This window comes from Zingiber officinale, chromosome 10B (genome assembly GCF_018446385.1).
Source record: "Zingiber officinale cultivar Zhangliang chromosome 10B, Zo_v1.1, whole genome shotgun sequence".
Lineage (NCBI taxonomy): Eukaryota > Viridiplantae > Streptophyta > Magnoliopsida > Zingiberales > Zingiberaceae > Zingiber > Zingiber officinale.
In genome coordinates, this window is record NC_056005.1 from 95,524,942 (window position 1) to 95,540,982 (window position 16,041).

General features: G+C 41.8%; 1 protein-coding gene across 1 annotated transcript; it reads right to left on the minus strand.

Annotated features, from left to right (window-relative positions):
• Positions 1–8,665: 8,665 nt before the first annotated feature.
• On the minus strand, positions 8,666–9,839 carry LOC122029291 (WAS/WASL-interacting protein family member 3-like). The gene is made up of 2 exons (XM_042588221.1): positions 9,828–9,839; positions 8,666–9,133 (listed from the first exon to the last, which is right to left on the minus strand). The coding sequence occupies exons 1-2, from the start codon at positions 9,837–9,839 to the stop codon at positions 8,666–8,668; spliced, it is 480 nt and encodes a 159-aa protein (XP_042444155.1).
• Between the last annotated feature and the right edge of the window lie 6,202 nt (positions 9,840–16,041).

Here is a 16,041-nt window from a genome sequence, read left to right on the forward strand (position 1 = left end):
GTTGCTCTGTGGACTGTGCTGGTGGGCCCCACCCCACGGGGCCCATGCGCGTGTTTCGTGGCGCCCCACCTCCTTCGAAGCAAGCTTGGCACAATTGATCATATTTTAACCTAAGATCACACGGTCCTCGTTGGCCATGTACTTTAAAATCAACGGCTCGGATCTCATTTGGTCGAACCACCTCGTTCAGTGTTATGGCACGACAAAGCACGAGCCCAAATCCTATGGAGGATCCTTTTTTCGATAACATAACGATCACTAACAATTGGTTAGCAATTTGCAATCAATGGCTCACATTGTCGTCGCTTATATTTTTGTAGGATTTGTGTTCTTCTTTTTAGCATTACTCGGGTTCGAATTGATCTATGTGTCGACTTTCCTTGTGAGAAAATGGCAAAATTTCATAGGTCTTACTCAATTCCGTAATCAAGATTGAATGTTGATATACGAGTCTCATAATTCTTATAGTTTGATTCATAGTTTAGCATAAATTTCATTGGCATATCGAGATTTGAGCCTTGGAGTTTCTATAGTTTTAGGGCATCATTGGCTATCGGTATGCTATTTATTTGAGTTGAAATTTGAGAATTGTGTAGCCTTAGGATAGTGACTTTGATGAGACACTACGATGCGCATTCTTGGAGTGACTAAAAGTTTTTTGCTCAGTCGACTATGATTTAAGCTAAATCATATCGACTATATTTAATGTGTGGGCCGATCAAAGTAAAACCTTTGATTGACCATACAAGTTTTATTTTATGCGAACTTTGATTTGTACAGTTGGTTTAGACAATGGCGGAGCCCGACAATTTGTAGCCCCCGGGCTAATCGGACCAAAAAAAAAGCTTCTGGGATATTTCTCTCATTTTTTTCTATTGTTAGTATTAGTTTTAAAAGACTATTATGAGATAATTAATTTATTAAGTTAATGACTAATAGTTAATCTAATATATAAAATTCAATCCATAAGTTAATAGTTAATCTAATATATAAAATCCAATTCATTAAAAGGATAATATAGTTTAATGAAGATTAATCAATAGAAGAAGAGCAAAAGGCAAAGACTCTTGTATTTCTTAAGACCTTCGGTATTCCTTGAATAATATAAAAGACCTTTAGGGCGTGTTTGGTTCGGGGTTATCGCTGATAACCTTAGTTGGTTATCAATGATAATCTTGGTTGGTTTAAGTAATTGGTGATTCTTGGTAATACAATATTCCCGCCACGTCAGCAATTAGGGAATAGATCCCAGAATCAGATGTTGGGACCGAAAAGTAGCTAGAGGGGGGGTGAATAGCTTCGCGTGTGCTCGTCGTGCTTCGTTGCTTGTTTCTTCAAAGTGATGTGCAGCGGAATACAAAGAAACAAACTACAACAATGCTAACAATAGGATTTTACTTGGTATTCACCTCACAAGATGTGACTAGTCCAAGGATCCACGCACACACACTCCTCCACTAATAAACACTCCTTTTCGGTAACTACCGAAGGCGGAGAAGCCCTACAAGACTCTCAATACAAGTAGAAGAAAGGGTAGTAAAGAATAAGCAAAAGCTTACAAGAGATGCAGTAAAAACCTTAGCTTCTTCTTCTTCTCGTTGCAACTCGCCTCTTGACTTGGATGAACCTCCAAGAACCTTCAAGAACTGGCGGTGAGGAGCTTAGAGAGTGCTGGGGAGGAGCTGTGATGAATCTAGAATGAATCGGTGAAATGCTGCCGAAGGAAATGAACGCCTGCGGCTTAAATCGACGTTAACGGTCGAATCCCGATCGATTGGAATGCTCCCAATCGATCGGGGAGGCTTGAACCATGCCTGGCTCGATCCTCGGATCGATCCACGGATCGATCCAGCGCTTATCGCGCGAAGCAGCAGCGTCCCAATCGATCCACTGATCGATTGAGACCTCTGGATCGATCCACCAATCGATCCAGAGGGGTTCTGTTCGCGGGGACTCACCGGATCGATCGGCCGATCGATCCAGATCTTCTAGATCGATCCACTAATCGATCCAGATCTGCTGGATCAATCCATGGATCAATCCAAACCTGCTGGATCAATCCACGGATCAATCCAAACCTGCTGGATCAATCGGCTGATCAATCCAGATCTTGGTTTTTGCCCAAAGCCCCCTAAACCAACATCTAGTCAACCATGACTTGTTGGTACATAAGACCTAGCATCCGGTCACCCTTGACCAGCTACGACTCTCTCACCAAGTGTCTGGTCAATCCCTTTGACCCACTTGGACTTTTCTCTTTTTGCCAAGTATCCGGTCACTCCCTAAGACCTATTTGGACTTTTCTTCCTCGTGCAAATCCCTTTGACCTACTTGGACTCTCACGAGATGTTCGGTCAACCTCGACCCATCTGGATTTCTCTGTCCTCTTTACTCACCGGGACTTTCCCAATTGCCTAGCTTCACTCACTAGGTCTTTCACCGGCTTCACTCACCAGGATTTTTCTCTCCGCCTAGTTTCACTCACTAGGACTTCCCATTGCCTAGCTTCACCACTAGGTCTTTCATCCGCTTCACTCACCGTGATTTTCCTCCCGCTAATATCCCGCTAGGACTTCCGATCAAGTATCCGGTCATCCTTGACCTACTTGACTCTTCTTCAATCAACCTTGCATTGTCAAACATCGAAATCCAAACCAAGACTCAAGCTTGGTCAACCAGGTCAACCTTGACCTGAGGAATGTTGCACCAACAATCTCTCCCTTTTTGATGTTTGACAATACCAACACTATCACTTACAATACCACATGTAAGTTAGGCTAATCCTATAGCATAAACCTTCTTCATGCTACTAGGTAATGAATACATAAGTTGAGCCCTTTATTCTCCCCCTAAGAGGGCAAACTCCCTCTAGGTGATAAAAGTCTAACTTACTCCCTTTCATTCTCCCCCTATTGGCACACATCAAACCATGTCCCATTTTTGGGCATACATCAACAGATTCACTTGTTGAAAACTCTCCCCCTGAAGAGTTGCTCATCGTCGTTCACAACTTCACTCGTTGTGATCAGCACGATAATGAAGGTCCCATACCCTTCATTAACCTTAACCCTATATTCTCCCCCAATGTAGGCAAATGTCCATCCTTGAGCATTATCCACTTGAAACCACTTGAACAATGAGGATATCCACTCCCCATTAAAGTTCAAACGCTCAACCTTGAGCATGTTCTTAACGGAAGGTTAACCACCTTCCAAGGTTCATGAAAAATAATTTTTATGTCTTTAAAGAGTTCCTCCCCATAAAGACATGGTGGTAACTTCTGTCATTGCACCAACAATGACTTGGAATCCCCAAAATTTTAGGAAACCCAATTTAAGAAGTTTTGAGGTTCAAATATTCAAAATTTGAAACAAACCTCAACCTAAACTTCATCTTAGCCTTCCTTAACCAATCCATCTTTGTTTTCCACAGGAAAATACCCTTTTTATGTATACAAATGTATTTTCAGGGGTTTGGAGTGGTTACCTAGACTAAAATAGGTTCAAAATGCTGAAAATAAGCTTTCCCAGCCAAAATCAGCATCTTCAATTGATTGGAGTTGGGTTCCAATCGATTGAACCCTGCTGAATCGATCCACTGATCGATTCAATCTTCTTGGATCGATTGGCTGATCGATCCAGCGAGCTTCTGCTCGCGAGAAATGCCTTCTCAATCGATCGGCTGATCGATTGAGGCACTCCAATCGATCCACTGATCGATTGGAGGCCTGAAATTGCTGAAATTCAATTTCAGTCAATTTCAGAAACCCCTAAAAAATTCTACAAAATTTCAAAAATCGTAAAAATTTGTGTAGACATTATTTAGGGTATAATTTATCATGGAAAAATAGTTTTCTAAGAAAATACATCATATTTTCAAAGATTGACATAAACTTGCGAACTTGCAAAAACTTTAGTGTTTTCTTCAAGTTTGTGTCTAACTATTCAATGGTGATTACTATCAAAAGATAGCCTTCACCAAAGTTTTCCAAAATTATTTTGAAAACATTTTCAAAACCAATATCCCATTATGTTCCTTTGGCTTAATGCACATGACTTGTACATTAGCTTTCCCAATGATGAGAAAACACATAACTATGTATTTTGATGAACTTAAAACTCAAGGAAATGCACTAACTCAGCATGTTGAGTTTTGTTCGTCTTCCTAACATCTCACTTGTATTTATTGTGCATAAAACACATACAAGTCATCTTATAGGTCTTTGTGATATGTTAATTTTGGTTTTGCTCTAACCTAGGGTTCATGCATATTTATCTAGTCATCTTGTGGATATTGACCATCCACCTAGGATGTCATTTGGTATGCCACTTGATGATAACTGTCATTTGTCCTTAATTTTAAGGAAATAACATAATGCATGATAATGTTATGGCATACATCAAAAAGAAATAATTTTCAGAAGAAAATTTCCTATAATTACATGATGTATGTATGTTTGACATGATATTTTTGAGTTTTTCATAATAAGTCATGAATGTACAAATAAAACATGATGTCATGGCATATAATGGGCAATCAAATATGACAAGATTTTGCATAATTAAAATATACCTAGATTATCTATCTAAATATCTTTAACCCTTAGCTAATCCTAAAGCATAAACCCTAGATTGCCCAATTTCATTAGGAAAATGTCAAAACCCAACTTGACATTTCTTTAATCTCTTGAATTAATTATGCCAATTAAAAATTTAAAACATTCCTCAAATATTGGCATATTTCATTTTCCGATAAGAGTAATCACTTTAAATTAAGGCTTAGATTTGCCTTAAATTCCTAAGACAATACCAAAGTCCCAATTTGATATTTCTTAACACTTGATTTCTTGTGCCATTTAAAGTCATCTCAAATTTCTTCCTTTATAGCACATTTTACTCTTTCTAAGAGTAACAATAAATCCATTTCATTTTCAAAGGTTAACAAAAACCTTGAAAATGCTCCTTGAGTGTCAATTTTTTCAAAGTTGAGTTAACTACCCTTCTTCTCAGAGTTGACACTCTCTAACCCATCTATGGGATAGAGAAAATGCTCCTAGAAACCCAAAACCTATTGGTGCTCCTTGGATGCTTTAGGTATTCACTAGGGATAACTTTCCTAGATACCTTCCTAGTGACCTTGTGTAGTTTCTTAGAAGTCTTGGTCACTTTTTCTAGATCAACTCTAGGGGTTGCTTCCCTTGTAACCTTCTTTGTGACTTTCTTAGACTTCTTAGAAGTATTAGTCACATTTATTGCAAAAATACTCTTATAGATAACTTTCCTTGTATTTTTGGCTTGACCACTAGACCTAGGGTTAGTTCCATAACTATATGAAACCCTATGGTAAGAGATTACATCCTTCTTAGCCTTTGGTTTGTATCCCAAACCCCTATGGCCATTAGATGACATTTGTGCTCCTAGACCTAGGCTTTGCTCATTTTGCCCTTTTAGGATATTTTTCATCCTTTTTAGGGTCTTTTCCATTTTATCAAGCCTTGACCTCAAGACTTGATTTTCTATCACTAAGTCCTTAGTTTTTGGTTTTCCATTAAATTTATGAGCATTTTTATTTCTAGGCTTGTAGCTAAGGTCCTTAGTGTGTTTGCCTAGATTTTAATCTACCTTTCTAATCCTAGGTGTGGTAGTTTTAGCATGGTAAGCTACATTATTTTCCTTAATTTTACCATGCTCTCTATTCTTATGGTAAATAGCATTAAAATGATATAAGTTAGAACTAGCATGCTTTTTACCATAATGTAAAGGGATAGACTCAATAAAAATTACCTTCATTTTTACCTTAGAGGCTCCCCCTTGACTTGAGCTTCCTCCTTGACCCTTGACCATCTTCTTCCCCTTAGGGCATTGACTCCGGTAATGCCCCTTTTGATTGCAAGAGAAGTACACAATGTGCTCCTTGCTCTTCTTTGTTCCGGGGATGGTCTCCTTTGGCTTCTCCTTGCCCTTAGGTTCCACTTGGCTCTTCTTCTTGGCCAATTTAGGGCACTTACTTTTGTAGTGCCCATGTTCCCTACATTCAAAACATATAATATGATTCTTATTATTAATTGAACTATTTATACCTTCTTGTGTAGGGGTGACACTTGCTCCTCCATTTGATATGAATGTAGAGGTTTCCTCTTGATCCGAAATCGATTTCCCTCCAATTGATTTATCTTGACTTGTGGAGGTGGAAGCTTCTTTATCCTCTTCTTCTCTTGACCCGGATGTGGAGGATTCTCCTTCTTCTTGATCCGGTGTCACCAAGAGTTGCTCCCTCTCAATCCTAGAGGTGGAGGCTTCACCTTCTTCTTCATCCTCTTGTACATGAAACAAGGAATATGCTCCTTCCTTGCTCTTTTGATTACACTCCCTTGAGAATGAAGCTTCTTGGATTTCCTCTTCTTCGGAAGTTGAGCATCTCTCAATTTCGGAGTCCTCCTTTTGATCTTGCTCCAATGAGTCACCCTCTTTGGATTCTTCTTGGTTAGGTACAGTGGAGGGGATCTCATGAGCCTTTTCCAATTTGCTCCATAGCTCTTTGGCATCTTCAACTTCTCCAATTTTCTCCAAGATGTTGCTCGGCAATAGATTGACCAAAAGCTTGGTCATTTTGTCATTGGCCTCACATCTTTGGATTTGTTCTTGCCTCCATTTGCTCCTTTTGAGAACTTTGCCCTTTGAATTCCTTGGAGCCTTAAAACCTTCCATTAGAGCAAACCATTGCTCTATCTCCATCATCAAGAAATTTTCAATTCTTGATCTCCAAGAATCGAAGCTTGTGGATGTGTAGGGTGGAGCCACCCTTGTATCAAATCCAAGTTCATCTTGGAATTGCATCTTGAAGTTGAGCTTCTTGAATTCTTTGACTTTGATGAATTTGCTCCAACTTCTTCACCCTCTAGCTTTGCTTGTTATGTTTGCCCCTTCCGGCGGTGATTCCGGTGAAGAGCAACCTTGCTCTGATACCACTTGTTGGGACCGAAAAGTAGCTAGAGGGGTGAATAGCTTCGCGTGTGCTTGTCGTGCTTCGTTGCTTGTTTCTTCAAAGTGATGCGCAGCGGAATACAAAGAAACAAACTACAACAATGCTAACAATAGGATTTTACTTGGTATCCACCTCACAAGAAGTGACTAGTCCAAGGATCCACGCACACACACTCCTCCACTAATAAACACTCCTTTTCGGTAACTACCGAAGGCGGAGAAGCCCTACAAGACTCTCAATACAAGTAGAAGAAAGGGTAGTAAAGAATAAGCAAAAGCTTACAAGAGATGCAGTAAAAACCTTAGCTTCTTCTTCTTCTCGTTGCAACTCGCCTCTTGACTTGGATGAACCTCCAAGAACCTTCAAGAACTGGCGGTGAGGAGCTTAGAGAGTGCTGGGGAGGAGCTGTGATGAATCTAGAATGAATCGGTGAAGTGCTGCCGAAGGAAATGAACGCCTGCGGCTTAAATCGACGCTAACGGTCGAATCCTGATCGATTGGAATGCTCCCAATCGATCGGGGAGGCTTTGGATTGATCCACGGATCGATCCAGAGCGCCTCTGTGCTCTGGAAAAACTTCTGGATCAATCCACGGATCGATCCAGCGCTTATCGCGCGAAGCAGCAGCGTCCCAATCGATCCACTGATTGATTGGGACCTCTGGATCGATCCACCGATCGATCCAGAGGGGTTCTGTTCGCGGGGACTCATCGGATCGATCGGCCGATCGATCCAGATCTGCTGGATCGATCCACTGATCGATCCAGATCTGCTGGATCGATTCACGGATCAATCCAAACCTGCTGGATCAATCCAAACCTGCTGGATCAATCGACTGATCAATATAGATCTTGGTTTTTGCCCAAAACCAAGCCCAAAGCCCTCTAAACCAACATCTAGTCAACCATGACTTGTTGGTACATAAGACCTAGCATCCGGTCACCCTTGACCAACTAGGACTCTCTCACCAAGTGTCTGGTCAATCCCTTTGACCCACTTGGACTTTTCTCTTCTTGCCAAGTATCCGGTCACTCCCTACGACCTACTTGGACTTTTCTTCCTCGTACCAAGTATCCGGTCAATCCCTTTGACCTACTTGGACTCTCACCAGATGTCTGGTCAACCTTGACCCATCTGGATTTCTCTTGCCTGGCTTCACTCACTGGGACTTTCCCAATTGCCTAGCTTCACTCACTAGGTCTTTCACCTGGCTTCACTCACCAGGATTTTTCTCCTGCCTAGCTTCACTCACTAGGACTTCCCAATTGCCTAGCTTCACTCACTAGGTCTTTCATTTGGCTTCACTCACCAGGATTTTCCTCCTGCCTAATATCTCAGTTAGGACTTCTCAGTCAAGTATCCGGTCATCCTTGACCTACTTGACTCTTCTTCAATCAACCTTGCATTGTCAAACATCGAAATCCAAACCAAGACTCAAGCTTGGTCAACCAGGTCAACCTTGACCTGAGGAATGTTGCACCAACATCAGAACACCTTGAAAATCTTAGGTTTTCTACGATTCCAAGGTTATCAATATATTTTTCCAAAATTACCCTTCAAAGAGCAAGAGATGAGCAGGGATGTCCATGAGATCTTCCGCCTCACCCTCCCGAAGTTTCTCGTGTGCGCTGAAGCTCCGATCACGGCAGCGGATGACTCCTCACCTACAAGAAGAGGTTCCCTAGGGATTTCGTCGAATGAATGTGGGAGATGGCTCCTCATAGCAGTGATCATCTACAAGAAGAGGCTCTGTACATGTTCGTTCTTCGTGGAGATGGCGCACCGGCGACTTGCGGAGGAGGAGGCGCCAGTTGCTTGCGGAGGAGGCGGCGCCGGCGGCTTGCAGATCAGGAGGCGGCGCGCGGTGCCGGTTGCTTGCGAAGTAGGCGGCGTCGGCGGCTTGCGGAGGAGGCGGCACGGTTGCTTGCGGAGGAGGCGACACCATTGCTTGCAGAGGAGGCGGCGCCGGCGAAGGCGGCGCCGGCGGCTTGCGGAGGAGGCGGCGCCGGCGGCTTGTAGAGGAGGAGGCGGTGCCGGCGACTTGCAGAGGAGGAGGCGGCGCCGGCGGCTTGCGGAGGAGGCGGCGCCGACGGCTTGCGTTGGAGGAGACGGCGTCGGCGGCTTGCGAAGGAGGAGGCGGCGCCGGCGGCTTGCGGAGGAGGCAACGTTGTTGCGTGGAGAAGCGGGGAGAAGATGCGTAAAAAAATTGATGAGGATTAAAAGGAAAATAAAATATATTAAAATAATTAAAAATTTTAATCACATATCCAAATATATATAAATTTAAAATATATATAATAAGTTAATTACATATCTAATTATATTTTACAAATATATAAATTTACTTTAAAATTTATAAATCAATTTTATTTATTTATTATATATATTATTAACTTATTCATTAATATTATCATAATAATAATAATAATAATTATTATTAATTTAATTTAATTTATTCTACAAAATTAATCATATAATTAAACAAGAGGTAATATAGGAAATGTCAAGTTAGATTATATCATTACCTAGTTGAACCAAACAAGATTAAGATTATGTTGTATTCTCCCATAACCTTGGTTATGTGATTATTTGGTAATCACATAACCAAGGTTATATATGATAACTCGAACCAAACGTGCCCTTAGAGCTTATTTTCATGTGAGACTCTTGATTTTCTAGTCTTTTTTCCTTTTTTTCCTTTTGTTGATTTCTCTCTTCTTGCTCTTGGCCAAACCTCCAAGTGTGGCTAGCTACACAATGATGATTTCTCTCTATATCGTGAGTTCGTGAGACGGATGGAGTATATTTGTGTGGATATTGTAGAAGCGAGACAACTTGATCACGCTGAGATCCATTAAGGATAAAGTTATTGTCGGGAGTTCGTGTTTATGTAACAAAGGTATAACTCTTATCACAACTAGTATACGATTTTCTTTGTATGAATTTTTTAGAAAGAATCTTGAAAATGCATTCCGTTGCGCTTGTGTTGTTTTGCACTAGAGATCCCTACATCTATCTAGGCTACTTCCTCTCTTTTTCACATATTTTTTTCTTTTTCCATAGAAAATTTAGCTGCACTTCCTCGTCATCAAAGTCGAACCTCGAGGTGTCGGAATGTATATATGAGTCATAAATGGGAATTAGATATCTCTCTCACACACACACATATATAAATATAAGAATTTATTAGACTGCATATTAGTTCGATGCACGGTTTTGGGATATCCTCACATGTCCAGGCGCTCAAAGTCCCTCTCGGGTGTTCAGATTCTTAAAAGTGACTGTTGAAGGGGGTTTGAGTGTCCGGACATGTGAGGATCGCCTAGAAGTCTGGATCAAACAGAGTATGTAGATTAACAAATTTTTCTCTCTCTCTCTTTCTCTCTCTCTCTCTCTCTCTATATATATATATACTAAGACTGTCACACCCCGGACGAGTCCCTGTCCGAAGAAATTTCGGCAGCATCTCCCCTGTACGGCGGACAATCTGAAACTTCTACATAACACATATACCTCAGCCACAGGCGGCTGGAATAATAACAATAAGTAAAAGCAAACACCACGCAGTTACTATAATTTATTCAGCCTCTGGCTGTCACAACCACGCAGTTAAGATAATTAACAGAAAGATAATACTCTGACTCAAAATCCACCCTATTCAACTACACTCGTAAAGCTCAAATCCGACGAACTCACCTCTTCTGCCCTCCAGGCAGGCATGTAGTAGAATAAAATCCAAATCATATCAAAAGTCCATCAAACGGAAGGATTCATACAATATCCATATGTAAAATCCAAAACAAGACTAAAACAAAGTCTGATAGAGAAAAGCTAAAATAAAATAACAACTCAAGAACCAGCAGATGAACTAGCACTACGTGCTGTGGGGACCAGCGACTGGAACTGCTCCGGACAGCCTCAATCTGAAAATATATCAACAATGGAGGCGGGGTGAGTCCAACACTCAGCAGGTACAACTGATATGCATAATAAAACAAATAACAGACAACACTAATCATGCGTACAGTCTCCTGAATACGAGAAGGATAAATGCAACTGAAACGAAAATCAGGAGATAACTGTACTAACCGGGATCAAAGTACAAAGGTAACAGGGTCGTCAGACCGGGAAAGTCATAATCCTGTATGCATGTCAATCATATGCATCCATATAAATGCAGCAAGTAAATGCAGCAATCATAAACAATAAATGCAATAAATGCATATGGTGACCGTGCACTCTGACATCACTGCTCCTGATGAGCGACCGAGTGGACGGGATGCTGTCGGAGTACTCCTGTCCTCTGACCCCAAATCATAAATGGGGGAGCTCAATGCTCTCATCTCCCGGTACACGATGACGGGGAGGATATCTCTGCCGGCTACCACGCTGAGTCTCCTGACCAACGGAGCCAAACAGAGTCCACCATCTGCCGGCTACTACGCTGCTACACTAAATGCCAGCGGAGCCTGCCGGCTGCCACGCTGAGTCCTCAGACCAACGGAGCCAAACAGCAGAACCGCCACACACCTATCTGATATACCACTAACCCATGGGTGGTGGTGGTGTGTGCAGTACATGTAACTGGCGATGAGCTCAACCATGGTGGAGCCGACAATCGCACAGCATGCAATCATGATGCATGACACTAAGCATGACAATCTCATGAATAACATAATAATGACCATATAAATAATACAAAGTGTGTACCACTGGAAGATGTATCAGATAGAAGGTACACAAATCAGATAGGGCATCAAATAAACCCTAGATCCAGAAGATAACGTAGCATGTGGTTGGGTCACTACCTAAAGCATATATGATCAGGTAGATAATATGCAGTGCAGAATAAATATACAAGCAAACATGTAACTATCATGTAGTGACCAACCGAAACAAAATGATTACACAATCACTGCTATATGTTAAACATATTATTATGCATATCAAAGACATAAGTCAAAGTACCCGCCTCCAATATAGATCGAGCTAAATGACCTCTGTGACGAAGTGCTCGTCCCGCGTCAATGTCCTGTATCCAACGGATATACGATTATTTAGCTAAATTCCTATAAATAGCTAAATAAATGCTTTAACCCTAAATTAGGGCAAAACCTTAATTTCATGTATCATAATCATGTTCCTTACCAAGATCCACATGATTATCTATCCAAATCCTCCAATTCGAAACATAAACTACAACAAATATTTCAAATACACCAAATCCACAACCAGGTATGACACTTACCTCCAACCAGTAGTCCTAAATTCCCTCTGCAAAGAAAAATTCCAAGCTCCGATCAGGAAAACAGCAAGAACGATCCAAAATCTTCTTCCTAGTGTAAAACAGGAAGAAAGTTACAAGCTGTTAAACCCAATCAACCAAAATCATTGAAATCCTGAAATTTCTCGTCCCTGCTTACCTTGAGGATTGCTGCTAGGACACGGGAACACTAGCGAGATGGTCGGCGTCGGCGCTGTGCGGAGACGCGACAGAGAGGAAGAAGGGCACAGAGGAGTCGGCCTCGTTGTGTGCAGCTGGGAGGAGCGGTGGTGGTGGCTCACGTGAGGAGATCGGCAAGGTAAGGGCTCGGCATTACTCTCGTCTGCCGACGTCGGCTGTGGTGATCGGCTGGCTAGGGCACAAAGAATGTCGGCGGCACCTTCGTGCGGCAGCGACACGGCTAGAGCACCAGTGGCCGGCGCTAGGAACTCCACGGCAAATGCTAGGGCTCCGGGTGGTCAACGGTGGCGCCGACACTGGGCACAAACGCGCTTGCGGTGGATCGACAGTGGCGTCGGGGTGCTCTGCTAGGGCACCAAGGGTGCGGCTCAAGAGGAAGGAAATGATGGAGATGAAGAAATGGCCGGCGGCGGTTGCGGCGCTGATAGGGGAAGAAATGGATAGGGCACGCGCGCGGAAGAAGGCTCGGGCGTACAGGGGTTTTCGGCGAGGAAGAGAGGAAGTAAAGAAAAAAAAAAGGGAAAATAAATAAAGAAAAGGAATTAAGAAATTCAACTTTTCCTCATTTAAATGGGGTAGCCTAAACAGGCTTTTCCGGACCCCGTTTTTATCCCCGGTAACTCGTCCGTACGAGCTCCGAAAAATTCCCGAAAAATTTTCAAAAATTCCTGAAAATTCCCTTATTAATATTCGTATATTTTCAGTATTTTACATTCTCCCTCACTAATAAAAATTTGGTCCCCAAATTTTATTATCTACCATCAGCAAGTACTACGACAGATATAGAAAGTATGAATGCTGAACGGTATACTAAATCATATACCTCAAGTGAAAAGATGGGGATATCGAGCTCGGACCGTATTCTCGAGCTCCCAAGTAGCCTCCTCATCCGAATGATGCTGCCATCCAACTTTAACCAGCCGGATAGTCTTGTTCCGCAATTAACGCTTCTTCCGGTCTATAATCCATACCGGAATCACCTCATAAGTGACGTCAGGCTGAACGGGAACTGAGATATCTGTCAGCACATGCGTCGGGTCAGGTATGTATCTCCTCAGCATAGATACGCGGAATACATCGTGGACGCCTGCCAAAGACGGCGATAGTGCCAACCGGTAAGCTACCGCTCTAATCCTTTCCGAGATGTGGAAAAGTCCAATATATCGCGGAGCTAGCTTACCTTTGAGGCCAATCTCTTCACCCCTTTCGTGAGTGAAACTCGCAAAAATACATAGTCGTAAATGGAGAACTCTAAGAGTCTCCGACTCCGGTCAGTATAACACTTCCAGCAGTCTTATGCCTCTGACATCCTCTGTCCGATAGTAAGGACCACTCTGCCTCGCTGAGCTCTATGAGGTCCCAACAACTGGGCCTCTCGGATTCTTATCCTGATCGACGACTGAGCAATTATGGTAACAAGACTATCCTGCTCGGTCTGTCTCTGCTCCTCAAGGTCTAACACAGAGAAACCCTGAATCAAGTCTATAACCACAACTCGTAGCAAGTTAAAGTCCCTCTGGACTTCTGGCTAAGTGCATCGGCAACCACATTAGCTTTTCCCGGGTGATAGCTAATGGTACACTCATAATCCTTCAGGAACTTCATCCATCTCCTCTGTCGAAGATTAAGTTCCTTCCAAGTAAAACAGATATTTGAGATTCGATGATCAGTGAGAATCTCAATGTAATATCATACAGGTAATGCCGCCAAATCTTCAGGACAAAAATAATAGCGACCAACTCCATATCATGAACTGTGTATTTTTTTCTCATGCTCCTTCAACTATCGAGAAACATATGAGAATACTCTACCGTGCTGCATCAGAACAGCACTCATACCTTGTAGAGACGCGTCGGTGTAGAGGGCAAATCCGTCCTCTCTAGAAGGTAAAAAAACAAAAAAAAATCAAAGCCGACACTAGTCTCCGCTTCAGCTCCTAGAAGCTGGTCTTGCAATCCTCAGTCCAAGTAAACTTCACGCCTTTCATGGTCAAGCGTGTAAGTAGCATAGCAATCCATGAGAAACCCTCAACGTATCTCCGGAATATCGAGTCAAACATAGGAAGTTACGAGCTTCTTCTATAGACTCCGTCTATTCCCAACGGTAACTACATCGATCTCCTGTGGGACCACGGTATACTCCTACTGGTGACCGTGTATCTCAAACATCTCACAGAAGACAACCAAAATACGCAGTACTGATCTTCACATCTAGACATTTCCATCGAAACATCTCTAGAACTATGCAAAGATAATGTGCGTGACTCACCGTGGATCCGAAATAGACCACAACATCGTCAACAAAGACAATGAAAACCGATCCCATCATCCTGGGAATACCAAAACCATCATGTCACTGAAAACATCTAAGGCACTGTAAACCTATATGGCAAAAAAAAAATAAAAACCAAGACACATAATATCCGTATCACAGACATTCTTATCCATAAGATCTCCGATAATAAATCAAAAAAATCTGATCATCATCAACATAAATCACCAAAGAATAAATTATCCAGTATGAGAGCAACGCTCCATCACAGGAAACACCACATATGTGGGAGCAACGCTCTACCACAAGAAATCCTCAATATGTAAGAGCAACGCTCTATCACAAACCAACAATAATATGTGGGAGCTCCGCTCCACCACAAACGATCCATAAATGTCCAAGGCACCTAACAATCCAACTAGAGACTGCACGAAATCTCTCTACCACAAATCATTGTGGTTAGCCTAGGCTATAACAACCTAGTAAACTAATCAAATCCATCATCAACTCTATCAGCATCCTAGTGGGTCATCCACTGATAGGAGAATTAGTTGATGAGTTAATCCAACAAATGACATAATGCAGTCACTCCACATTCTGCATTCAGCATAAGTAGAATCATCATGCTGCTACCAATATATACCTGGCACACGTGCTCACACAATATATGTATGATCGACATAATCCTCCAATTAGTACACACCAAACATACTCACAACATAGGTATAAATCATCGTGATATCTCCAACAATGCATACCGAACCCATGTGCAAAATCAACATAGGTAAAATCAACAATACACCTCAAACAACACTCACATAACATATAGTATAACCAACATATACTTCTAATAAAACATATTAAACCCGGGTGTACTCACAATCAAACATAATAAAAAAAGATACCTCAGATACCACACTAAACACATATGTACATATCACAACTCAGATTAAATCGACAAAATGCCTCCATCAAAACACCACCGATGTATTTATACTACAACTCGGATTTAATTGACAAGATATCTTCAATAATACATCCAGATACATACACCGAACTATATATCTATGATCTACAAGAAACCTTCAAACCATATCAGAACATGGATACATATACTACTTGCAAATGGACAGTCTACCATAGGACTCCTACAACACATAACAATCATAATATACATGCAACATAGACATGCAAAATCAGCATACCAGCTCAACCAAAGAGACCAACCTTATGCTACCAACACTCATGGGTTACGGGTATATCTAAACAAAATTCATGCATATGTATCAAGCATGAATACATCAATCAAAAGCAACCCAAAA